Below are 20,988 nucleotides of genomic sequence, written 5' to 3'. Positions count from 1 at the left end.
TTTGGGTTTCCCTTTTGTGCCTGCTAGTTTCTGTTCACCTTTAGCTGAGCACAAGGGGTGGAGATAGACAGCTGGAAGGTAAAATGGAAGCAGCCATGCAGTGAATGAGTAGCCTCCCAAGCACACACACACAGACACACAGACACACAGACACACAGGACAGCACTTTCAGGCGTATCACCTCTTCTTATCTGTGAGATAAGATCTGCACTGTACACAAGACCACTTGTTCCCATACATACATACTTACTTGTGTGTGCCCACAAACCCCAGGTGCCCCCTCTCTTCTCATCAGTATAGTGGCAAGGATTGTGGCATATGCCTTTCTTGGTTTCCACATACATTCAAACATGTGCATGCCCATAACACTGGACCACCTTGGTGTGCACTTCTTGCCTCTATGAGAGTCTTACCGAATGGCCAGGTGTACTTGCACATATATGCATCCTCTCGTGGGCCCACCCTTGTGGGTGCAGTCTCTAGACTCTTTCGATGGGGTGAACATACCATTCACCAGGTGTCTAGTATGGCACTGAGTGCTCTGGGGGAAGGTAAGAGGTACCATCCTAGCTGAGGACCTTGGGTGGGATGGGATGATTCTCTGTGCCTCGCTCAGAAAGGAAACTAGAACTAGATCTGTCTGCCCATGTTGGGGTACACAGGCAGGCACACAGTGCTCCCACAGGGCAGCACGGCCTATCCACCTGCCCTGACACTTCTCTCTGAGGTAAGGAATGGAACACCATATTTTCATCCTAAAACAAAAGGTTAGGACTAGGGACATTGCTCGGTGGTTGAGTCCTTGCTTAGCCGGTACTCATGGGGTCTTGAGTTCAAGCCCTATACCTTATTTTAAAAAAAAAAAAAGGTTTCTGGGTATTAAACGGGAAAGCTACTATAAACAGGGTCCCATAGCTTTGTTGTTGTTGTTGTTGTTGTTGTTGTTGTTGTTATTGTTGTTGTTGTTATTTTATTTGGGGGAGGGGTCTTTTGTTTTTCAAGACAGGGTTTCTCTGTGTAGAGCTGGGTGTCCACCACAGCCTGGCTCAAGATTCCATGAGTTTTTTTGTTTTTTTTTTTTAATTAGGTATTTTCCTCATTTACATTTTCAATGCTATCCCAAAGGTCCCCCATACCCAACCCCCCAATCCCCTACCCACCCACTCCCCCTTTTTGGCCCTGGCGTTCCCCTGTACTGGGGCATATAAAGTTTGCAAGTCTAATGGGCCTCTCTTTGCAGTGATGGCCGACTAGGCCATCTTTTGATACATATGCAGCTAAAGACAAGAGCTCCCGGGTACTGGTTAGTTCATATTGTTGTTCCACCTATAGGGTTGCAGTTCCCTATAGCTCCTTGGGTAATTTCTCTAGCTCCTCCATTAGGGGCCGTGTGACCCATCCAATAGCTGACTGTGATCATCCACTTCTGTGTTTGCTAGGCCCCGGCATAGTCTCACAAGAGAGAGCTATAACTGGGTTGTTTCAGCGAAATCTTGCTAGTGTATGCAATGGTGTCATTGTTATTAGACGCGTTCTCACGACCGGCCAGGAAGAACACCACAGACCAGAATCTTCTGCGGCAAAGCTTTATTCTTACATCTTCAGGAGCCAGGGTGCAGGAAGCAAGAGAGCAAGAAGCAAGAGAGCAAGAAGCAAGAGAGCAAGAAGCAATAGAGAGAAAACGAAACCCCGTCCCTCTTAAGGAGCATTCTCCTTCGCCTCGGACGTGTCACTCCCTGATTGGCTGCAGCCCATCGGCCGAGTTGACGTCACGGGGAAGGCAGAGCACAAGTAGTCATAAGATACCCTTGGCACATGCGCAGATTATTTGTTTACCACTTAGAACACAGCTGTCAGCGCCATCTTGTAACGGCGAATGTGGGCGCGGCTCCCAACATCTCCCCCTATCCTTTTAATAAGAGCAAATAGGCCACCCATATTAATGAGAGTGGAGATAGAGGTCAAATCCCCAGTGTGTAGGTAAAGGAGCCATGTACAGGATTAGCTCTTAGGCTTACAGGCTTTTACCCAGAGCAACCCTGACCTGCTCCCGTGTCGTTTTGCCTGGGGGAAGGGAACTAGGACACTGAACCTTCATGAAAGATGACATGTCTCCCTAGAATAGGCTCATATATGCCGCAGAGCCTTTCCATTGCAGTGCTTAGCCGTGCAACTCTCTCGGGCTGCTGAAGCACACTCACTCTATCCCGTGCAATGAGTCTAGCCTCATGGGATATAAGAGCTGAGTGGCCAGCGACCTATTGCCTAAGCATAGATATATCAGGGGAAGCTCCATGTTCTAGTCCTGCAAGCGCCTGGGCAATAACCACCTTGTCTCTCCTAGTTTAGGCCTTAAGCTTACAGACCAATCAAAGAAGCAACACTAATCCACAGCAAAGTGTATCTCCAAATAATATTAATCCCACCCATTTTTTAAAGAAAGAAAATGCTGAGGAGATCCAATTGGGTAATCCTTTGGTCAGCGACAGGTCCAAGCGCGTGGAGTTGACCTGAAGTCTCAATTCCCGAAGGATCTGTTCAAATTCAGCCATCCAATTCTGTAACATATACTGAAAAAGACTTTTTGACAAATTAGCTGCCCTAGTAAATTTCTCATACTGAATGGAAATAACACACAATCCCGGAAACTTTTGTTCACAACCCTGCTGAGTTATTTGTCATAATACATCTAGTTGTATCTGGACAAGATCTATGAGTTGATTAACCAGCATGAGACCTCTCTGTATCTTGACATTAGCTGAGGCCTGTTCATCTATGACTGTAGTCACTGAGGCTGACAAAGTGTTAATGGTGTCAGTCATCTGGACCTGTCCAGACAGAGCCAAGGCTGTCTGAATCAAGGCCAAACCCAGTTCCTAGTTAGTGGTAAAAAAGCAGGAGAATACTTGAGCATTATACATCACCGTCATTGGGAGTGGAAATGTCGACATTATCCCCCAACGCTGCTCTCTCTTTATTATTGACGCCCTGGACATCACCAAGACGAGGGACATTAGTATTCCCTTGGTCAGTCTGGATTTTTCGGGTGAGTCTTTCTGGTACCCAAAATGGGTTGTCTTCATTCTGTGGGAAAACACAGATAGCTCCCCTGGATCTTATCAAAATAGGATCCGGGCCATACCATTTATTATCAAGGACATTTTTCCATTTAACCATCTCATTGGGCCTATCTGGCTCTGAACAATGACGTTCAGCCGCAGTATGGCCATGAACATCAATATTTAAAAAATTGAGTGTAAAGAGTGCCAAAGACACCGACACTCTTGGTGCTCGGGGTAAAATCTCTTCAATTCCCCTCTTCTGTTTTATAAGATAGGCTTTGAGGGTGCGATGCGCACGCTCAACAATACCCTGTCCTTGAGGGTTGTATGGAAGTCCAGTCAGGTGGGTTACGTCCATTTGACGGCAGAACTGCTGGAATTTTTGAGACGTATAAGCTGGTCCATTATCAGTCTTAAGGAGTCTGGGTTTCCCCCAAGCACTCCATGCCTTAAGACAATGTTGAATCACATGTGAGGCTTTTTCTCCGGTTAACGGAGAGGCAAACATGATGCCAGAACATGTGTCAATGGACACATGGAGATATTGAAGTTTTCCAAAGGAAGAAACATGTGTAACATCCATTTGCCAGACCTGTAGAGGTCGAATACCGCGTGGGTTAATTCCCACATGAGGAACTGGCAAGAACTCACAGCAGCTTTGACATTGAGTAACAATGTCACGGGCTTCTTTTCTTGTCAAGGAGAAACGACTGCGTAATGTTTCAGCCGTCACATGAAAATTGTTATGAAAATTTCTTGCAGCCTCTACCGGGGATGATAGGGCAGCAGCCACCACTTTAGTGGCCTTATCTGCCAAATCATTTCCCAGAGCCATGGGGCCAGGTAGGCCTGAGTGGGCTCTAACATGAGTAATATAAACAGGAGATCTTCTAGATAACAAAACTAATTGTATTTGCTGAAAAATATTGGCAACTCTACTGGAAGGCTTAATCACTCCAGCCACTTCTAAAAGATTTACTGCATTAACCACATAACAGGAATCTGACACAATATTAAGGGGTTCTAAAAAGGTTTTTAAAACTTCTAAGACCACTAAACATTCTACCACTTGAGGTGAATTTTCATTATATTGTTTGGATACCACTTTACCATTAGCCACATAGGCACCTATGCCAGTTTTTGATCCATCAGTATATACCACAATCCCATTTTTAAGTGGGTTTCTTACTGTTATTTGTGGAAACACAACAGATTGATTTTGGGCAAACTGTAAGATTGGATGCTTTGGATAATGGTTATCTATTTTTCCTGAAAAGGAGGTAACTAAAACTGCCCAATCATTAGATGTGGCTGCCAAGGTTTGAACCTGTGCAGCGGTATAAGGTACAATTAAAAGATATGGACTTTGCCCAAAGTGGGTGATTGCTGCTTTTAGACCTTTAAGGGCAAGCTGTGTAATTGCATCAGGATACCAATCTATTATTTTAGCTGGGGATACGTTTGGATGGATCCACAACAATGGCCCATTCTGCCACAAAACTGCAGTTGGCAATTGTGCTGTCTTAAAGACACACAAACTGAAAGGCTGCGAATCCTCAATACGTTGTAATTGTGCATTCTGTAAGGCCTTTTCCACTTTTTGTAAGGCCTGGTTAGCAGCTAGAGTAAGAGTCCTAGGGGAGGAGATATGAGGATCTCCTTCTAAAATACTAAACAAAGGCCTTAACTCAGCGGAAGGAATCTTTAAAAAAGGTCTGAGCCAATTAATATCTCCCAACAGCTTTTGAAAATCATTTAAGGTATGGAGGTGATCTCTTCTTATCTCTACCTTTTGGGGCACAATCTTATCTGGGGACACCACAGAGCCCAAGAATTGTCCTGTATCAGAAATTTGGACCTTTTCTGTGGCTATCTGTAAACCCCACTGACTTAAAGTTTTAAGTAGAAAAGGATATGCCTTTTGTAGCATGGTAAGGTCTTTATGGCACAGGAGGATGTCATCCATGTAAAGGAGCAAAATTAAAGAGGGGAATTGTTCCCTCACTGGCAAAAGAGCTTCTTGCACATAAAGTTGACACATAGTAGGACTATTGGACATTCCCTGTGGTAAGACCTTCCATTGATACCTCTTATCAGGTTCCATGTGATTAATAGAGGGGATGGTAAAGGCAAATCTGGGCCTATCCCTTGGACACAAAGGTATAGAAAAGAAACAATCTTTAATATCTATAATAATTAAATTCCAGCCACGTGGTAAGGCGGAAAGTACAGGGAGACCCCTCTGTACTGGGCCAAATAAGTTCATTTGCTCATTAATGGCTCTGAGGTCATGGAGCAGTCTCCACTTTCCTGACTTTTTCTTAATTACAAAAATTGGAGTATTCCAAGGTGAGGTAGAGGGTTCAATATGGCCTAATTTTAATTGTTCCTCTACCAGTTGAATCACAGCTTCTAGTTTTTCAGAGGATAGGTGCCATTGAGGAACCCACACTGGGTCCCCTGTTTTCCATGGTATGGGTCGTGCTGCCCCAATGGCCGCTAAGGAAAACCCAGACCCTGTCTGTCTTGGTTTCCATTAGGTAAGATGGGCTCTATCCTTCCCTGTTCTTGATGTCCTAACCCTTTTCCTTCTTTATAACCCATCTTTGCCATGATATTTTTTGTTTTAGTTGAATACCCTCCCGATGGGGCGTTTTCATTGGACAAAATAAGGCCCAAATGCTGCATAATATCCCTTCCCCAGAGGTTAACCGGGAGTGGGAGCACATAAGGTATGAATTTCCCTTGCTGCCCTTCAGAGGATTCCCACGTCAAGGCAATGGAGCTTATAGTGGGACATGATTGATATCCTAGGCCCTGTAATGAATGAGATGACTCTGTGGTGGGCCATGCTTTGGGCCACCAATGTGTAGAGATTATACTTTTATCTGCTCCGGTATCAAGGATGCCTTCAAACTCTTTTCCATTGATCTTAAGGCGGAGCTTAGGTCTATCATTTAAAGATACAACCAAATAGGCAGAATCATTTCCTGAGGAGCCCATTTTCTTTATCTCAGGTCCTGCAAATTTCTCCCTGGTATTATCAGGGAGGAGCAGCAGCTGAGCTATCCTATCTCCTTTACTAATAGAAAAAACGCCTTTAGGGCTTGAGCACAGGACCTGTATTTCAGGGGAATGTTGACAATCCATAACTCCAGGGTGGACTACTAAGCCCTGCAAGGTGAGTGAACCCCGGCCGAGAATAAGGCCCATGGTTCCCGGGGGCAAGGATGGTATAGGCTCCACTGGCACCGGCTGAATACTCATTTGAGGCATTAATAGGAAGTCGGAGGCGGCACGCAGGTCCACCCTTGTGGGTCTTCCTGGGTCGCCTCTCTGACTGCTTCCTGGGTCCTGACAAACCGGTTCCCATATCTTTGAGGGCCCTGGGACCGAGGGCCCGATGACCCGTTTTTTGGCACATCAGTTGATTGACTATCAGGTGGGGGAAGGACTCTGCCCTTTATATCCCTCACAGAGCGACACTGGTCAGCTCTATGATAACCCTTGCCACACTTAGAGCAAAGAGTGAGAGTCCCTCCCTGTTTATCTGGAGCTCTGCAATCTTTCTTAAAATGCCCAGGCTTCCTGCAATTAAAACATGTCCTCCGATCATTTCTGCCCATGGAGCATTTTTGGGATTGAAGGATGGCAGCCGCTAAGCCTGCATTGGTGAGAGGTCCCCCAAGCTCCCGACAAACCCTGAGCCAGTCTTGTAAACCTTTGTTCTTTCTTGGGGCTATGGCTGCTCGGCACTCCTGTGTGGCTTGCTCATAAATGAGCTGTTCTACCAGAGGGGCGGCTTGCTCTGAATCTCCAAAAATACGCTCTGCTGCCTCTGTCATTCTGGCCACAAAATCTGAGAAGGATTCCTGAGGTCCCTGGATTATCTTTGTCAACTGCCCAGTGGTTTCACCTGCTCGAGAGAGCGCCTTCCAGGCCCTAATAGCCGTGGAAGAAATCTGGGCATAAGCTCCCCAATGGTAGTTTGTCTGATCAGCAGAATAAGCTCCCTGACCCGTTAACAAGTCAAAAGTCCAATCTCTCTGCTCTGGAGTCAAAGCAGCTGCGTTTGCTCGGGCCTGCGCTTGTGCAGCTTCGTGCCAAAGCGCTCTCCATTCCATATATTTGCCCATACTAGGGAGAGCGGCTTTTACAACCGTTTGCCAGTCAGCAGGAGTTAGTGCCATGCCGGCGAGCCTGTCTAACTGCACCAAGGTAAAATTAGCATTGATTCCATATTTACGAACCGACTCGGCAATTTCCTTAATTTGTAAGTATTCTACCGGAGCGTGGACACGCCCACCCTCGGCTCCTTCAAAGACCGGAAATGCCTGTTGTATTTTCCTTTGTTCCTCTCTGGGAATGAATGAGTCTGCACACTGCCTCTCTGCGCACTGCCTCTCTGCGCATTGCTGACGCACTACGCAGGGCGGGGACTCCGCATAGGGCGGACCTTGAAGCCGACTGCCCTGAGGCCAATCAGCAAACTGGCCTTCGCCAGCCGCTTTTGGCTTTTTTCTTGACCAATTAGCTGGCTGGTAATGGGCTGCTTCTTCCTCCCAGTCTGTTTCCTCAGAGGAGGATTCTTCACCTGCTTCAGAGCTACTAAGAGCTGGCTCCCCGAGCCCATCCAGCGATGAGCACAGGCTCCTTTTCCTAGAGACCTCCGCTAATTGATCTTTCTTCTTTTCCCTTTTTCCTCTTTTTCTTCTAATCTCTCTCCAGGTATTCCTACCTAACCTTAACTTTTCCTCGGGTTCAAGACCCTTGGAAAGGCCTGTATACTTATTTTGTGTACCATATTTCCTCTTTGTTCCTACTCTCTCTCCCCGCTTTACTTCTGATAGCTTGTCCTGAATTTCATCTAGAATCCTCCCTATCTTAATCACCTGATAACATGTGAAAAGGAACAAAAGGGCTCCTAACACCAGAAAAAATTCAAGGCCAAACATATTCCACTTTACTTCTGATAGACTGTCTTGAATTTCGTTAGAAAGTTCAAGATCAGACTTACCTCGTAAAGCTGTACTCACTGGTACTCTCGTTCCCCAGCTGAAAAGTTCTGAATTCATACAGTTGAATCCTTCTTAACAGTCTGCTTTACGGGAACCTTTATTACCGCGACCCGCAGTTCTGGTTCTGGAATGAGGGATCTTCCTTGCGCCAGTCCCGAGTTTTTTCTCGTATTTTTTCGTCCCGGATTTTTTCTCGTCCCGTCCCGGGTTTCGGCACCAATTGTTATTAGACGCGTTCTCACGACCGGCCAGGAAGAACACCACAGACCAGAATCTTCTGCGGCAAAGCTTTATTCTTACATCTTCAGGAGCCAGGGTGCAGGAAGCAAGAGAGCAAGAAGCAAGAGAGCAAGAAGCAAGAGAGCAAGAAGCAAGAGAGAGAGAAAACGAAACCCCGTCCCTCTTAAGGAGCATTCTCCTTCGCCTCGGACGTGTCACTCCCTGATTGGCTGCAGCCCATCGGCCGAGTTGACGTCACGGGGAAGGCAGAGCACAAGTAGTCATAAGATACCCTTGGCACATGCGCAGATTATTTGTTTACCACTTAGAACACAGCTGTCAGCGCCATCTTGTAACGGCGAATGTGGGCGCGGCTCCCAACAGTGTCAGCATTTGATTCCATGAGTTTTAAAGACAGAACATAGAAGTTCAGTGCCATTTCAGACTTTCAGGGAGTATTTAGGGGTCATGTTCCCAACTGGAAAAGGTTGCCAGGAGACACTAAGAGCTCCCAAGGCTCCCTTTTCTTTTAAAACATTGACAATTAAACTACAAAGGTTAGAGCTGAAAGCTATAGAGCTTACAGTTTCTCAATATGCAGCTTTGAGTAAACACAGCTTGTGGCTGGTGCGATGCAAAAATATATGTGTGTGTGTGAAATAGATTCATTTAAGTTACATTCTAGGAAAGATTTCCAGTGGACTAAGGTGGGAATGAGGGTTTTTTTTTAAACCTCATCACTTCAGAACTAAAAGAAAATAAAAAATAGTCTGTTGAAACCAGAAATAAACAAATTAACAATAGTGACTCCCGTGTATTCACCCCTCCTCCCATCAGGAGTTAAACTAAGCATTTCGTCTGTTTATTCACACTTAATCCCCGAAGAACACGATGTGGCTGCAGCCTGCTTTTTTTTCATGTGAGGAAAACCAGACTTGAAGGCATTAAGAAACTCATCTCAAGCAAAAGCAGTAGACGTTAGGAAAGGGTCGGAGATGGGAGGTGCTTGGGAGGCAGAGGCAGGCAGATCTCCAGGTTCTAGGCCAGCCTGGTCTACCGGACAGCCAGGGCCATACAGAGAAACCCTGCCTCAGAAATAGGGGTTGGGGGGGGTTCTGAACCCAAAGCTGTGACTTGAGAGCTGGTTCGATGGTTCTTCCATATGGTCGCCAGCAGCAGAGCAGGTGTAAGGAAATGAACCCCAAAGGCAAGACCTCACTGTTAGAAATGCCCGATGTTTGAACGGTACATGTCTGTGGTTGCAGCAGTAAGGACTAAGTGAGAGAAACAGGCTTCCTGGTTGCATGACTGAGGTATTCCCATGCAGGCTAGTGAGAGAGTACAGGCCTAGCCTTCTTCGTAGCTCACAGAGGAAAACAGTATTTTCCAGCACTTCTGGGTAGTCAGTGCTCATAACCTTATAGCACCCCAATTCTACATCATGGGTAGAGTTTGCAACTCAGTTTAAAGGGCTTACCGAGCGAGAAAGTACTAAAGTAGTCTATGATGTGCTTAAACTTGGAACCACACTGCTTTCAGTACACTCAATGGATCAGATTTTACATGGTCCCGAAAGACCTTCCTCCTAATTATAGTGAATGATGCAGCTATCACTAAACTGGATGATCATTACCTAAATATTTAATGCCCACAGAATTCTCCCCAGGAGCCGCAGGGGCTGCGCTCAGGCAGGCCTGCTATACATTTTGATACACACGGGAGAAATGATGCAGTAATAGAACAGGGCCAGGCTTCTTACAGACACATGTGCGGGCACCTCCGTCAGACTTCCCTCTTGAGACCGGTTAAAAAGGAGTGTGTGACACACACACACACCCCGCCACCCCCCAACACCCCCCCCATTGAATCTGCTGAAATGCATGCTGCACCCATCACTGTGTGCTGGACTGCAGCAATTAATCTACTTAAATTGCTTCTATGGCAAACACCAGTAAAAGTAGCCTAATTGCACTTGCCCTGAAAGTCCTTTATACAGCAGTCTACCGAGGACTTTCTTCTGCCTGCTCCTTTCAAATCTGCTGTCTACCTGCTACAAGGTTTGCATTCCTCAAATGCACCCCAGTGATAGGAGTCTGAATCCAAAACTTTTAAGGTTACTTAATACAACCGCTTCTAGTCTTCAGGCTGACGGCCAGCTGCGCTGAGCCTCCTAAGACCCAGGCACCCTATCTCCCTTACCTGTTTCGTCCCCTCCCCTTCCATGGAGACCTGTGACCCTAACACAGGTCTTCTGAGTGCTACCTATTCCCAATAGTTCACACATACTTCTGCCCTTTTAAATGTCAGAGTGGCAGCCAGTCCCCTTCTGAAGTTCTTTAAACACGCACACACACACACACACACACACACACACACACACACACACACACACACACACGTGCACACACCTAGCATAAACTTTGGTACCTAGCCGGCCTCTGCATCCTCTCGGGATCCCTGAAGGTAGAGTAACTCACTCTTCTCACCTGCAGCACTACAGTCACCCATTGAGTATCAGCGGAAGGAGAGAAGCACAGCTGTGATCCGGTCCCAGCCCCCGAGGGTTCCACAAGCCAGCCCCAGGCCCTACTCTTCTGGCCCGGTGGGCTCAGAGAAGCCCCCCAAGGGCTCCAGCTATAACCCGCCTCTGCCACCCCTGAAGATATCTACCTCTAATGGCAGTCCAGGGTTCGACTACCATCAGCCTGGGGACAAGTTTGACGCTAGCAAGGTAAGTGGCAGCTTGCTCATGCCCTTGTCACCTCTGAGACCTGAAGTCATCCTTAGGAAACAGCCCCATCTCCTGTCGATTATCTAAACAGGAAAAATCCATTAAAGATTAAAGAGTCTTAATTATTGTTTTTATTATTTTTAATTATTTTTCTTTCTTCCCTTGTCATTAACTGAAACCAGTTTCTTCTGACTGGGGCACTGTGTGCCCAAGAGCTGTTAGCATCTAAATGTGAGGGAATCCCTGTGGCCATAGGGAAAATTGGTGCTTTAAACCATAGCTCCTGGTTGCCATATTAGAAAGAGTCAGGGGCTGGAGAGATGGCATAGCGGTTAAGAACACTGACTGCTCTTCCATGGATCCTGAGTTCAAATCCCAGCAACCACATATTGGCTCACAACCATTTGTAATGAGATTGATGCCCTCTTCTGAAGACAGCTACAGTGTACTTGTATATAATAAATCTTAGAAAGAAAGAGAGAGAGAGAGAGAGAGAGAGAGAGAGAAAGCCAGCCCCATCTAACAGTGATATGCACCAGGACCTACAAAAGGAAGCTCACCTTCCATTGGCTGATGTGGTAAGAGGAAGCTGAGCACATGTGGAAGCTAGACTCCATAGTCCACACTTCAAAGACCACAGGGATACAGTGTACTGCAGGGATACAGTGTACTGCAGGGATACAGTGTGCCGCAGGGATACAGTGTACCACAGGGATACAGTGTGCCGCAGGGATACAGTGTACCACAGGGATACAGTGTGCCGCAGGGATACAGTGTACTGCAAGGATACAGTGTACCACAGGGATACAGTGTACTGCAGGGATACAGTGTACTGCAGGGATACAGTGTGCCGCAGGGATACAGTGTACCACAGGGATACAGTGTGCTGCAGGGATACAGTGTACTGCAGGTCTAGTCTGCACAGCTGGCTTCATCCTAAACCACAGTAGGAACAGGAGAAAACTGGGGAAGTGCTAGATAGATTAGGAGCCAGGCGATTTGCTTTCCACTTGCTTTTAAAACCTAGCAGATTTGCCCAGCAGACCTAAGTAGTCTCCAGAACTCATTAGGTCTGGGAATTGGGACACCTGCATTTCTTACACACGTGGTCCAGTGTTACAGATGTAATTCTTCTCGCCCCCCAAATCATTAGTTGATGCTGATTTTGTTCAAATGAATGGTTGACGTTTAAGTTCAGCCCTATACTACAGTAACTGTCCCACTCGCCTTTCTCACCGTACCACCTGAAATAATTTTCTACCCTAGAAAAACCCTGCCCGTGTGAATCAGTTGAAGTCACTTTGGCATTTTGTCAGCCATATGGAAGATTTTCTGGCTCTCACCATGCCCTAGGGGGCAGCCTGGCCTCCCGGGGAGTTACAGGTCTGTGTAGACGCAGCTGCCCCGGTATGACTCGCATGAAGAGGTCACATGGGCAGCACCTCCTGTATTAAGTGCAGTGGTGGGGAGACCTCAGGATGTCTGTTTCACAGGGTAGCCCAGGGCTTTACCTGTGCATCAGACACAGTGCCATTCTTACTCCTGTGTCAGAGAGGGTCAGGATGAGGAGCACAGGCAAGTGATGCTTCTTAAAAGGATAAAGGAACGAGCTGGGCATGGTGGTGCATGCCTGTGAATTCCAGCACTTGGGGAGGCTGAGGCTCAAGGATCACGAGTCCAAGGTCCTGGCTGACATGTCAAATGAAGTCTAAAGAAGGGGGGAGGGACGTAGCATCAAAGGGTCTATGTTCTACCCATAGAGGAGGATTGTGACCCCTGACCTGACATTCACCCTGACCTCACTCTGCCCAAGTGCTTCCATGCCCTGGTGCTGATAGCAGGTTCTTCCTGCCATCAGCAAGAGGATGCCATCAGGAAGGCTGCATGCTAGAAGGGAGCTTCCAGTTGAAGTTGTGTCCGTCTGTAGCTTTCTCCGGACACCATCTGAAGCCATTATAATACTTGGTTATACACTTTGGTTATAATACTGTTCTGCTATCAAATGCGCTTTCAGAGCATGGGTACCAAAAAGTTCTCCCTCAGGAGTGCTCTGCTCTTCCGCTTGCCCTTCATCCTGCCAGTGAGCCGCCTGGCCTTTGGCCGTGCAACAGGATGCAGAGCAAGCCTGTGCGAACCACCCTCCTTGTGTCTGTGTGCCTTCCGCCCTGTCTCCTTAGCAGAACGACCTGGGAGGCTGCAATGGGACATCAACCATGACTGTAATCAAAGATTACTATGCACTGAAGGAGAATGAAATCTGCGTGAGCCAAGGTGAGGTGGTACAGGTCCTCGCCGTCAACCAGCAGAACATGTGTCTGGTGTACCAGCCTGCCAGCGACCATTCCCCGGCAGCAGAGGGCTGGGTCCCAGGCAGCATCCTGGCGCCCCTCGCCAAAGCCACAGCAGCGGCCGAAAGTAGTGACGGGAGCATCAAGTAAGTGCTTCCATGGCTACCCGGAGAGGAGTATGCGGGTTAAAAAAAAAAAAAGTCAAAACCAAAAAAACCCACAAAATACAAGCCCCATAGGGAATGGCTGCTGCTTGATTAGGGGGATGGGGTGTGGAGCCGCCCACCTGCAGCTCGGGGTGTCTAGGCTAGACCGCTCTGGGGTCATGGTGGTGGTGGTGATGGTGATGGTGGATTTTATTTCCCTTTCGTTTATAATTTTCTGTTCATCTTTCCCCTTCTTTTTCCCCCCAACTCGTTAAGAAAAGAACCCTACTGAAACCCTAGGGGAGAAAAGGCATGCCTTCCGTTGCTACATTTGGCCCACCACGGGACTCACTGGACTGGACTTCTATTTATATTGTATGAAGTTACTGATATATATATATTTTTTTTTTGATTGGCACCTAGAAATGACCTTAGCACAAATGCCAGGCCTGGACAGGTCAGAGCCTGCTGCTTCTCCCAAAAGAGAGGGGACTTTTTTTTTTTTTTTTTTTTTGGCTGTCCACGGCAATTCCACTGTACAGATTGTAACTTTTTATTTTTATTTCTCTCCTCCCCTGTCACTTTAATATATGTTCATGGTAATTTGTAAGATATTCCTTTTCCTTATTTTGATTGCAAAAACTCTTCTGAACACATTCCTGTATAAAGCATTTTGCACTATTTAAAGAAACCCTTGTGGATGAAGTCAGGTTGTGCAATATGGGGAGCCGCAATGTTTAGCATTGTACCTGTAATGTAACTAATAATTTTAAATGTACTATTTTAAATATGTAAAATAAATTTTCACCATGAGCATGTTTTAATGAGGTCAAAGGTTAGTTGACCCTTCCCTCCCCCATCTCATTATTCTCAGACTTTGAGTGTGAAAATGATTTTTTTTTCCTTTCTTTTCTATAGTTTATGGGTTGGTTGGCTGCATTGTTTGTTTTTTTTTGTTTTCTTCCTATATAAAAGGTGCCTTTGTTGCTCAACCCTGAACCTGGCCCTTTCCTCTAAACATCCCCTCTGGATTTTCTCTGACTTTAGCAAACGGGAAGGACAGAGAGTCAGGGCTCTCCAGAGCGTTCCCAGCACCCGGGGGTCCTTCAAGTGCTGACATCTATGGGTAGCCAGCATAGGCCAGTGTCAGCCTGCTTTTCTCACAGCTTCACAGCTGCCTTGCATCACGGTCACCCGTGGGAGGGTCCCAGGCACTATCCTGAGGTGACAGAGCAGCAACAGCAGCAGCAGTGCTCTGCTTTGGTCCTTTCCTCTCAGGGACTAGAAGGTACTGATGTCACTGGCCTCTCCTCGTGACCACAGAAATCAGACGCGGCCTCACAGTGAAATAGGCCCTGCCTGTCCTAGTCTAGAGATGTTTATTGCAGAAACCTCGGATAGAAAGGCCACAGAGCCCCATGTAACCAAGCCTCACAGAGGTAGTTCTTAATGGGTAGCGCCCTGGTCACCCAGACACTGAGCCCACCTTCCCTGCCTCCACCTTCGGTGTCTTGGTCTCAGGGGAGAGGGGCGAAGAGACCAGATAGATGTACCCACTAGCTTCTTGGGGTCCTTGCAAGCCACAGCTTCATAAGGGTTGGTGGCCCTGGAGGTGAGCCACTGAGTAAATGCAGTACTAGTGGTAATTAGCAAAGGCTACTCACTTCCCCTTCCCTGGGCCTGCTGTGACCACAAGGATACCTACAGGATAAAATGTCACTGAACCTGTGTCCACCTCAGTCGCTGGGCTTGTGGCCAAGAGACGGACGCTCCCCAAACCATGGCGTGTTCTTCTGGGAAGAAGAATTTGAAATCGAACCTCTCCCGCCTCTGTGCTCCTCCGATCTTCCTCCTGCGCTATTTTTAACAGTTCTCACCAAGCACACTGGGGAGTCCAGAGGGTGACAGCAGTAAACAGGCGTACGCCCCACACGTGCACAGATACACCTTCTGCCTTGGGATTCTTTTCAGCAGGGACCTCCCTGACTCAGAATATTCCCAGAGGAGCCAGGGACATGGATTTGGGAATAAACGACAAAAGACAAAAGTCTGTCGTCAGCAGTGTCATGATCTTGGGGTGTCTTTCATGTCTGGTTCTCACTGGGGTAGAGAAGGTGGAGCCAGGTGCTCTCGAGGAGTGGCCTGAGGAGTTTCCGGTCAGGGGCTCTGTGACAAGCTCTGGCCTTTGGAAGGATCCCGCTTCCCAGAACATGCCAGAACACGATTGCGGTTGGCTTTTCCTCTTCCGGTTAATTGTTGAGGCTGCATGCTAGGTAATGAATGTTCCTAGAACTTTGGGTTCCTTCGACTCCTGGTGGCTCTGGAATGCTGTGGAGGAGAGGCATATGAAGTATTTTCCTCCTGAGTCTCACCTGCCCCTCCCTTCATGAAGGTTCTTTTCATGCAGCCCTATCTGTGGAGCCCCATATTTAACCAAGAAACAAAGAAGGAAGTACAGGCCTCACTCCAGACAAGAACTAACTCATGCAAATCCTATAGACATGAAACACCACTGCTGCTCAGGTCCCTGATGCTGCCTAGGTCACGGCCTTTGCTGCCCTTGACACTGACAGATGTGGGACTCAAGGGCTGAGCCTCTTTTCTATAGCTGTGAAGTGGAACCCAGCCCCCAAGTGGGACAGATTGTGTGAAAGATCACCACGGTCACTTCCCTGGGAGCACACACTGGGCCTTATTCCAATGGGGAATGTGGAACCCTTTAGTGATGGGCCCTAACATCACAAACATACACATGGAGGACACACACGGAAACCTTGTCGTGAAGTATGCAGATATGTGTGAGGTACACACCTCCGCTTACCAAGGCAACTTCCAAGAAACCTTGCACTTCTTTCCCAGTGCTTGAGAGGGCCTTACTCCAGATAATATATGATGTATTATAGAAGGTGCCAGTGGCTTGTTTGCACAGAATCAAATGTGTTTCCTTTATCTTTCCTATACTATACTCATCCCATCTACCATGCCCTTCTCAAAACGCTACCTCAGTCCTAGGAGGCTTCATCAGATACTCAAAGAAAACCTCCCTGGGTCTGGTGACCTGGTACCCATTTCTTCCGAATGCTGTACTTTACCTAGCATACTTTCAGGAAGGGTCAAAGTTCATCCTCACTCCCAGTTAGAGGTGAGGTCAGCCCCAGCCACCGCAGGAGCTAGTACGCAGGTCTGGGGCCCTGAAGGTGGCAGGGGCTTCACTGGAACGTCTCCTCTGATACACAGTGGTTGCTGAGCCCACCCACCACCTCACTCTGCTCCATCCTGCCATTTTGATTGGTGCATTTTTTGGTATAACAGGAAGTCATGCTCTTGGCACACTCTACGCATGAGAAAGCGGGCAGACGTGGAGAACTCGGGTAAAAATGAAGCCACAGGGCCTCGTAAACCCAAGGATATTCTGGGCAACAAAGTCTCTGTTAAAGTGAGTAAGGTGTTCGGAACTGGGTCCCTGTCATCTGTTCTCACAGGCAGCTTGGGTGGGTGGGGATTGGCTATTTGACCACTGCCCAGTGTGGGGACCAAAGGGGGAGTAGTTTAGCAAGATTCTGCATGCAAGATCAATCTGTTTTTTATTTTTTATTTCTCCTGGCACCTTCAATTCAAGTAAGTACCTCTCGTTTCCCTTTCTTTTTATGGTGAAGCAGATATTTTGCAGCAAAATTATCTGCAGCCTTCTTAGAAATGCAAGATGCTTGGTTCATATTAAACTTCTCAAAGACACCCATTCAGTAGCCTAGGCTTGGGGACACATTCAGGTTAAAGGGGTACACCCCCAAACCCCTGATCTCATGATGGCAGAGGTTTGGCACTTCAAGTCCATCTTGCCCTTAGTGAAGTTTCATTTCTTTTCCCCAGACATCACCTGTAAGCAATTTCCTTATGTTCCTGCTGTGCATGGGAGAAATAGGGATCCACATTGGCAAAGCCTGCGTTGGTTTTTAAATTATCTGTTACTTTGAACTATCAACTGTGAGCTCAGCAGACATTCCATTTTTCCCATCCAGAAACAATGTGATCATGATCCGCCTTCAGAAATGCTTTGCCTTGGGACAATGAAAATCACTCATTGGAGCTGGAGAGATGGCTCAGAGGTTAAGAGCACTGTCTGCTCTTCCAGAGGTCCTGAGTTTAATTCCCAGCAACCTTATAGTGGCTCACAACCATCTATAATGAGATCTGGTGCCCTCTTCTGGCTGCAGGCCATAATCTAAAAAAAATAAAATAAAAAAGAGAGAGAGAAAGAAAGAAAATCACGCATTGATTATCTCTTGGGCACTTTGCCTTCCCAAGCAAAGAGCAACCAAAACCTATTCAAGATCCTTTTGGGGAAAAGAAATTGGGAAGCCCAGCCTTGCCAGAGTGGACAGTTTAATTCCGGCACTCACGCTTCATCCGGTCACTTCCATTGCTCTTCCCGGTGTGATAAACAGGTGTCCACGGTCCCTTGAGAGAGCATGCTGCTGCCATGACGCCCCACGTCCCACCTGAAAAGTTCCTGGTCGTTTCTCTGCCTGGTTTCCCATATCCATGCTTCTCTGATATGCCCCGCTAGCCAGACTACTGTGTTCTAACTATGTTCTTTTTCTCCCCCCTTCTACATGCTGCCAACCAAGGAGACGAACAGTTCCGAGGAGTCAGAGTGTGATGATCTTGACCCTAATACTAGTATGGAGGTAGAAGCAGCTATGTTGTCCTATTTCCTACACTGATTGCCTTTTCCCAGTGTGTTCTCTAACAGTGACCTCACTAGAATCCAGGGTGGCTCGTGCTTCTATAATGTCAGGTCATCTCAGGGTGTCCCATCTAGACTAAAGCAAAACAAAACAAAACCTAAAATTCACCTCTATTTGGCTCGGAAACTCTACTGTGGTATCGTTTTAAAAACAAAACCTTGTGCTTTTCTCTTGAATGCTTTCTTAGTGTTTTCTTCCTTGGAAGGTTTGGCTTTATGTAGAAGATATCCAACTTAATTATTTGTAACATAGAATACGTTATTTTTTTCATAGAAAACAGCTATAATTGGTAGTTGGCTCACATCGGAAGGATAAGAGCCATTGGGTTTTGTCTTGTTTTGTTTTTCTCTTTATAGTTTTCTCTACTCTTTCCTCTTCCCCTGTGCCCCTTTTTCTTCCTCTCAATCTTCTGGGCTCCCAGTCCTTTGATGCTCTGTGTTTTTTCTGATGACCTGGCTCCTAGTTACTGTGTTAATGGTAGCTGGTTAAGAACAAAGCAAGAAAAGATTAATTCAGGCATTCTCTTGCCCACTTTCAGGGCCCAGGCAAGGCCAGTGACTATGGCTACCATATGAAAAGGCCCACCTAGCAGCCTCTTTCCAGGAACCTTGGTCTAGAGACAGTGAGGGAGGAACATGGGGTAGACCTTTTCCATACTGCAGGTTTGTGTGAGTACAGGAGTTGGAGTAGTGTCCTGCCATCTTGAACATCCATTGCCAAGTCTATAACCACACAAACCCACAAACCCTGGAAAGGCAGAGCAAGTGTGACCTAGCTCACCTTGCTATTTAGACTTTCAAGGTAGACTGAAATGTCTTTCTCCAATTCTGTGTCCCATCCCTACCAGCTTATTAAAAATTATAGATTTCCTCTAATGCAAAATAATTTCTTTAGTTTTAAATGTATTCTTGACTATTCCATATGTGTATAGAATATACTTTTATCATATCTACACCCCCTACTGCTCTTACCTCCCCCTCTCCCTCCAAACCCCATTCTCCCCAACAAGTCACCTTCCTCCTCCCATAGTGTTTGGTTTATTCTTGAACTCTCAGAGTTTAATCGGGGTTTCTCACTGATAACCTATCAGTGACTACGACACTGAAGAAAGGAGGACAACCCCGCCCCCACTCCAGCAATGATAGTAGCTCCACAGCTAGGGATGGGGCCTTATGTGTGCCTCGCCTCTTCCAAGTGTAATCTTGTCAGGCCCAATCTTGTGGGGATAACTACAGCTCTGCGTTCATGATGTAACAGTCCTCTGCATCCTCCAGATCTTGCATTCTCTCTGTCCCCTCTTCTAGGGTGTTCCCAGTGTCTGGGGATGGGGGGTGGGGGCAATATGTGTAATGTGCATATCTCACGTGTGACTGAGCACTCAGAAGTCACTCATCTTTAGCACTTTGACCGTTTGTGAATCTATACATTAACCACTCACTGCCCTATGCAGAAAGGAGCGTCTCCGTCAGGCACTTGGGAGACATGGGCAGGTGGATCTCAGAGTTCAAGGCCAGCCTGCTGGTCTACAGAACTAGTTCCAGGAGATCCAGAGCACACACATATACATACACACAAAGAGAGAGAGAGAGAGAGAGAGAGAGAGAGAGAGAGAGAGAGAGAGAGAGAGAGAGAGAGAATGAATCTCAAAGGAAAGAAAGAAAGAAAGAAAGAAAGAAAGAAAGAAAGAAAGAAAGAAAGAAAGAAAAAAAGAGTTCTTCCTTTCCTCTGGCGGCAGCCATCAGGTGAGCCAAGATGGGTGCATACAAGTACATCCAGGAGCTATGGAGGAAGAAGCAGTCCGACGTGATGCGCTTTCTTCTGAGGGTCCGCTGTTGGCAATACCGCCAGCTCTCTGCGCTGCACAGGGCTCCCCGCCCCACCCGGCCTGATAAAGCTCGAAGACTGGGATACAAGGCTAAGCAAGGCTATGTCATTTACAGGATTCGTGTCCGCCGTGGTGGTCGTAAACGCCCAGTTCCTAAGGGTGCAATTTACGGCAAGCCTGTCCACCATGGTGTTAACCAGCTGAAATTTGCCCGAAGCCTTCAGTCTGTTGCTGAGGAGAGAGCTGGGCGCCATTGTGGGGCTTTGAGAGTCCTGAATTCCTACTGGGTTGGTGAAGATTCCACATATAAATTTTTTGAGGTTATCCTCATTGATCCGTTCCATAAAGCTATCAGAAGAAATCCTGACACCCAGTGGATCACCAAACCAGTCCACAAACACAGAGAAATGCGTGGGCTGACATCTGCTGGCCGAAAGAGCCGTGGCCTTGGAAAGGGCCACAAGTTCCACCACACTATTGGTGGTTCCCGCCGTGCAGCCTGGAGAAGGCGCAATACTCTCCAGCTCCACCGTTACCGCTAATACACGTGATATTTGTAAAATTCATATCCAATAAACAATTTAGGACAGTCAAAAAAAAAAAAAAAGAAAGAAAGAAAGAAAGAAAGGAAGGAAGGAAGGAAGGAGGAAGGAAGGAAGGAGGAAGGAAGGAAGGAAAGGAAAGGAAAGGAAAGGAAAGGAAAGGAAAGGAAAGGAAAGGAAAGGAAAGGAAAGGAAAGGAAAGGAAAGGAAAGGAAAGGAAAGGAAAGGAAAGGAAAGGAAAGGAGAAAAAAAGAAAGAAAGAAAGAAAGAAAGAAAGAAAGAAAGAAAGAAAGAAAGAAAGAAAGAAAGAAAGAGAAAAGCACTGATCTATGGCTACAAACTTAAATATGTAGAAGACAGTTTGACACCATGTCCATTTAGCATAACAGTAGTAGGTTTCCCCTAAACC

The 20,988-nt window shown here is 46.9% G+C and overlaps 1 protein-coding gene across 38 annotated transcripts in view; it reads left to right on the top strand.

Moving 5' to 3' along the window:
• The window catches only part of Kalrn (kalirin, RhoGEF kinase), a 604,205-nt gene that overhangs the window by 545,856 nt on the left and 37,361 nt on the right, over positions 1-20,988 (top strand). For 16 of the 38 annotated variants that reach the window (XM_011245955.2, XM_006522370.4, XM_011245956.3 and 13 more), the window contains 4 exons: positions 10,792-11,030; positions 13,208-13,464; positions 16,777-16,900; positions 18,093-18,152. In XM_011245955.2, the coding sequence (XP_011244257.1) occupies positions 10,792-11,030; positions 13,208-13,464; positions 16,777-16,900; positions 18,093-18,152 (680 nt within the window). Of the gene's footprint in view, positions 1-10,791; positions 11,031-13,207; positions 13,469-13,740; positions 14,464-16,776; positions 16,901-17,483; positions 19,118-20,988 lie in introns of those variants that run through there. The other 22 variants (XM_017317074.2, XM_030249190.1, XM_030249192.1 and 19 more) reach the window with 11 other exon arrangements.

The sequence above is a fragment of the Mus musculus genome, chromosome 16 (genome assembly GCF_000001635.26).
Source record: "Mus musculus strain C57BL/6J chromosome 16, GRCm38.p6 C57BL/6J".
Classification (NCBI taxonomy): domain Eukaryota; kingdom Metazoa; phylum Chordata; class Mammalia; order Rodentia; family Muridae; genus Mus; species Mus musculus.
Note: the sequence above shows the minus strand (reverse complement) of the source record. Positions and strands in the feature narration are given on the sequence as shown.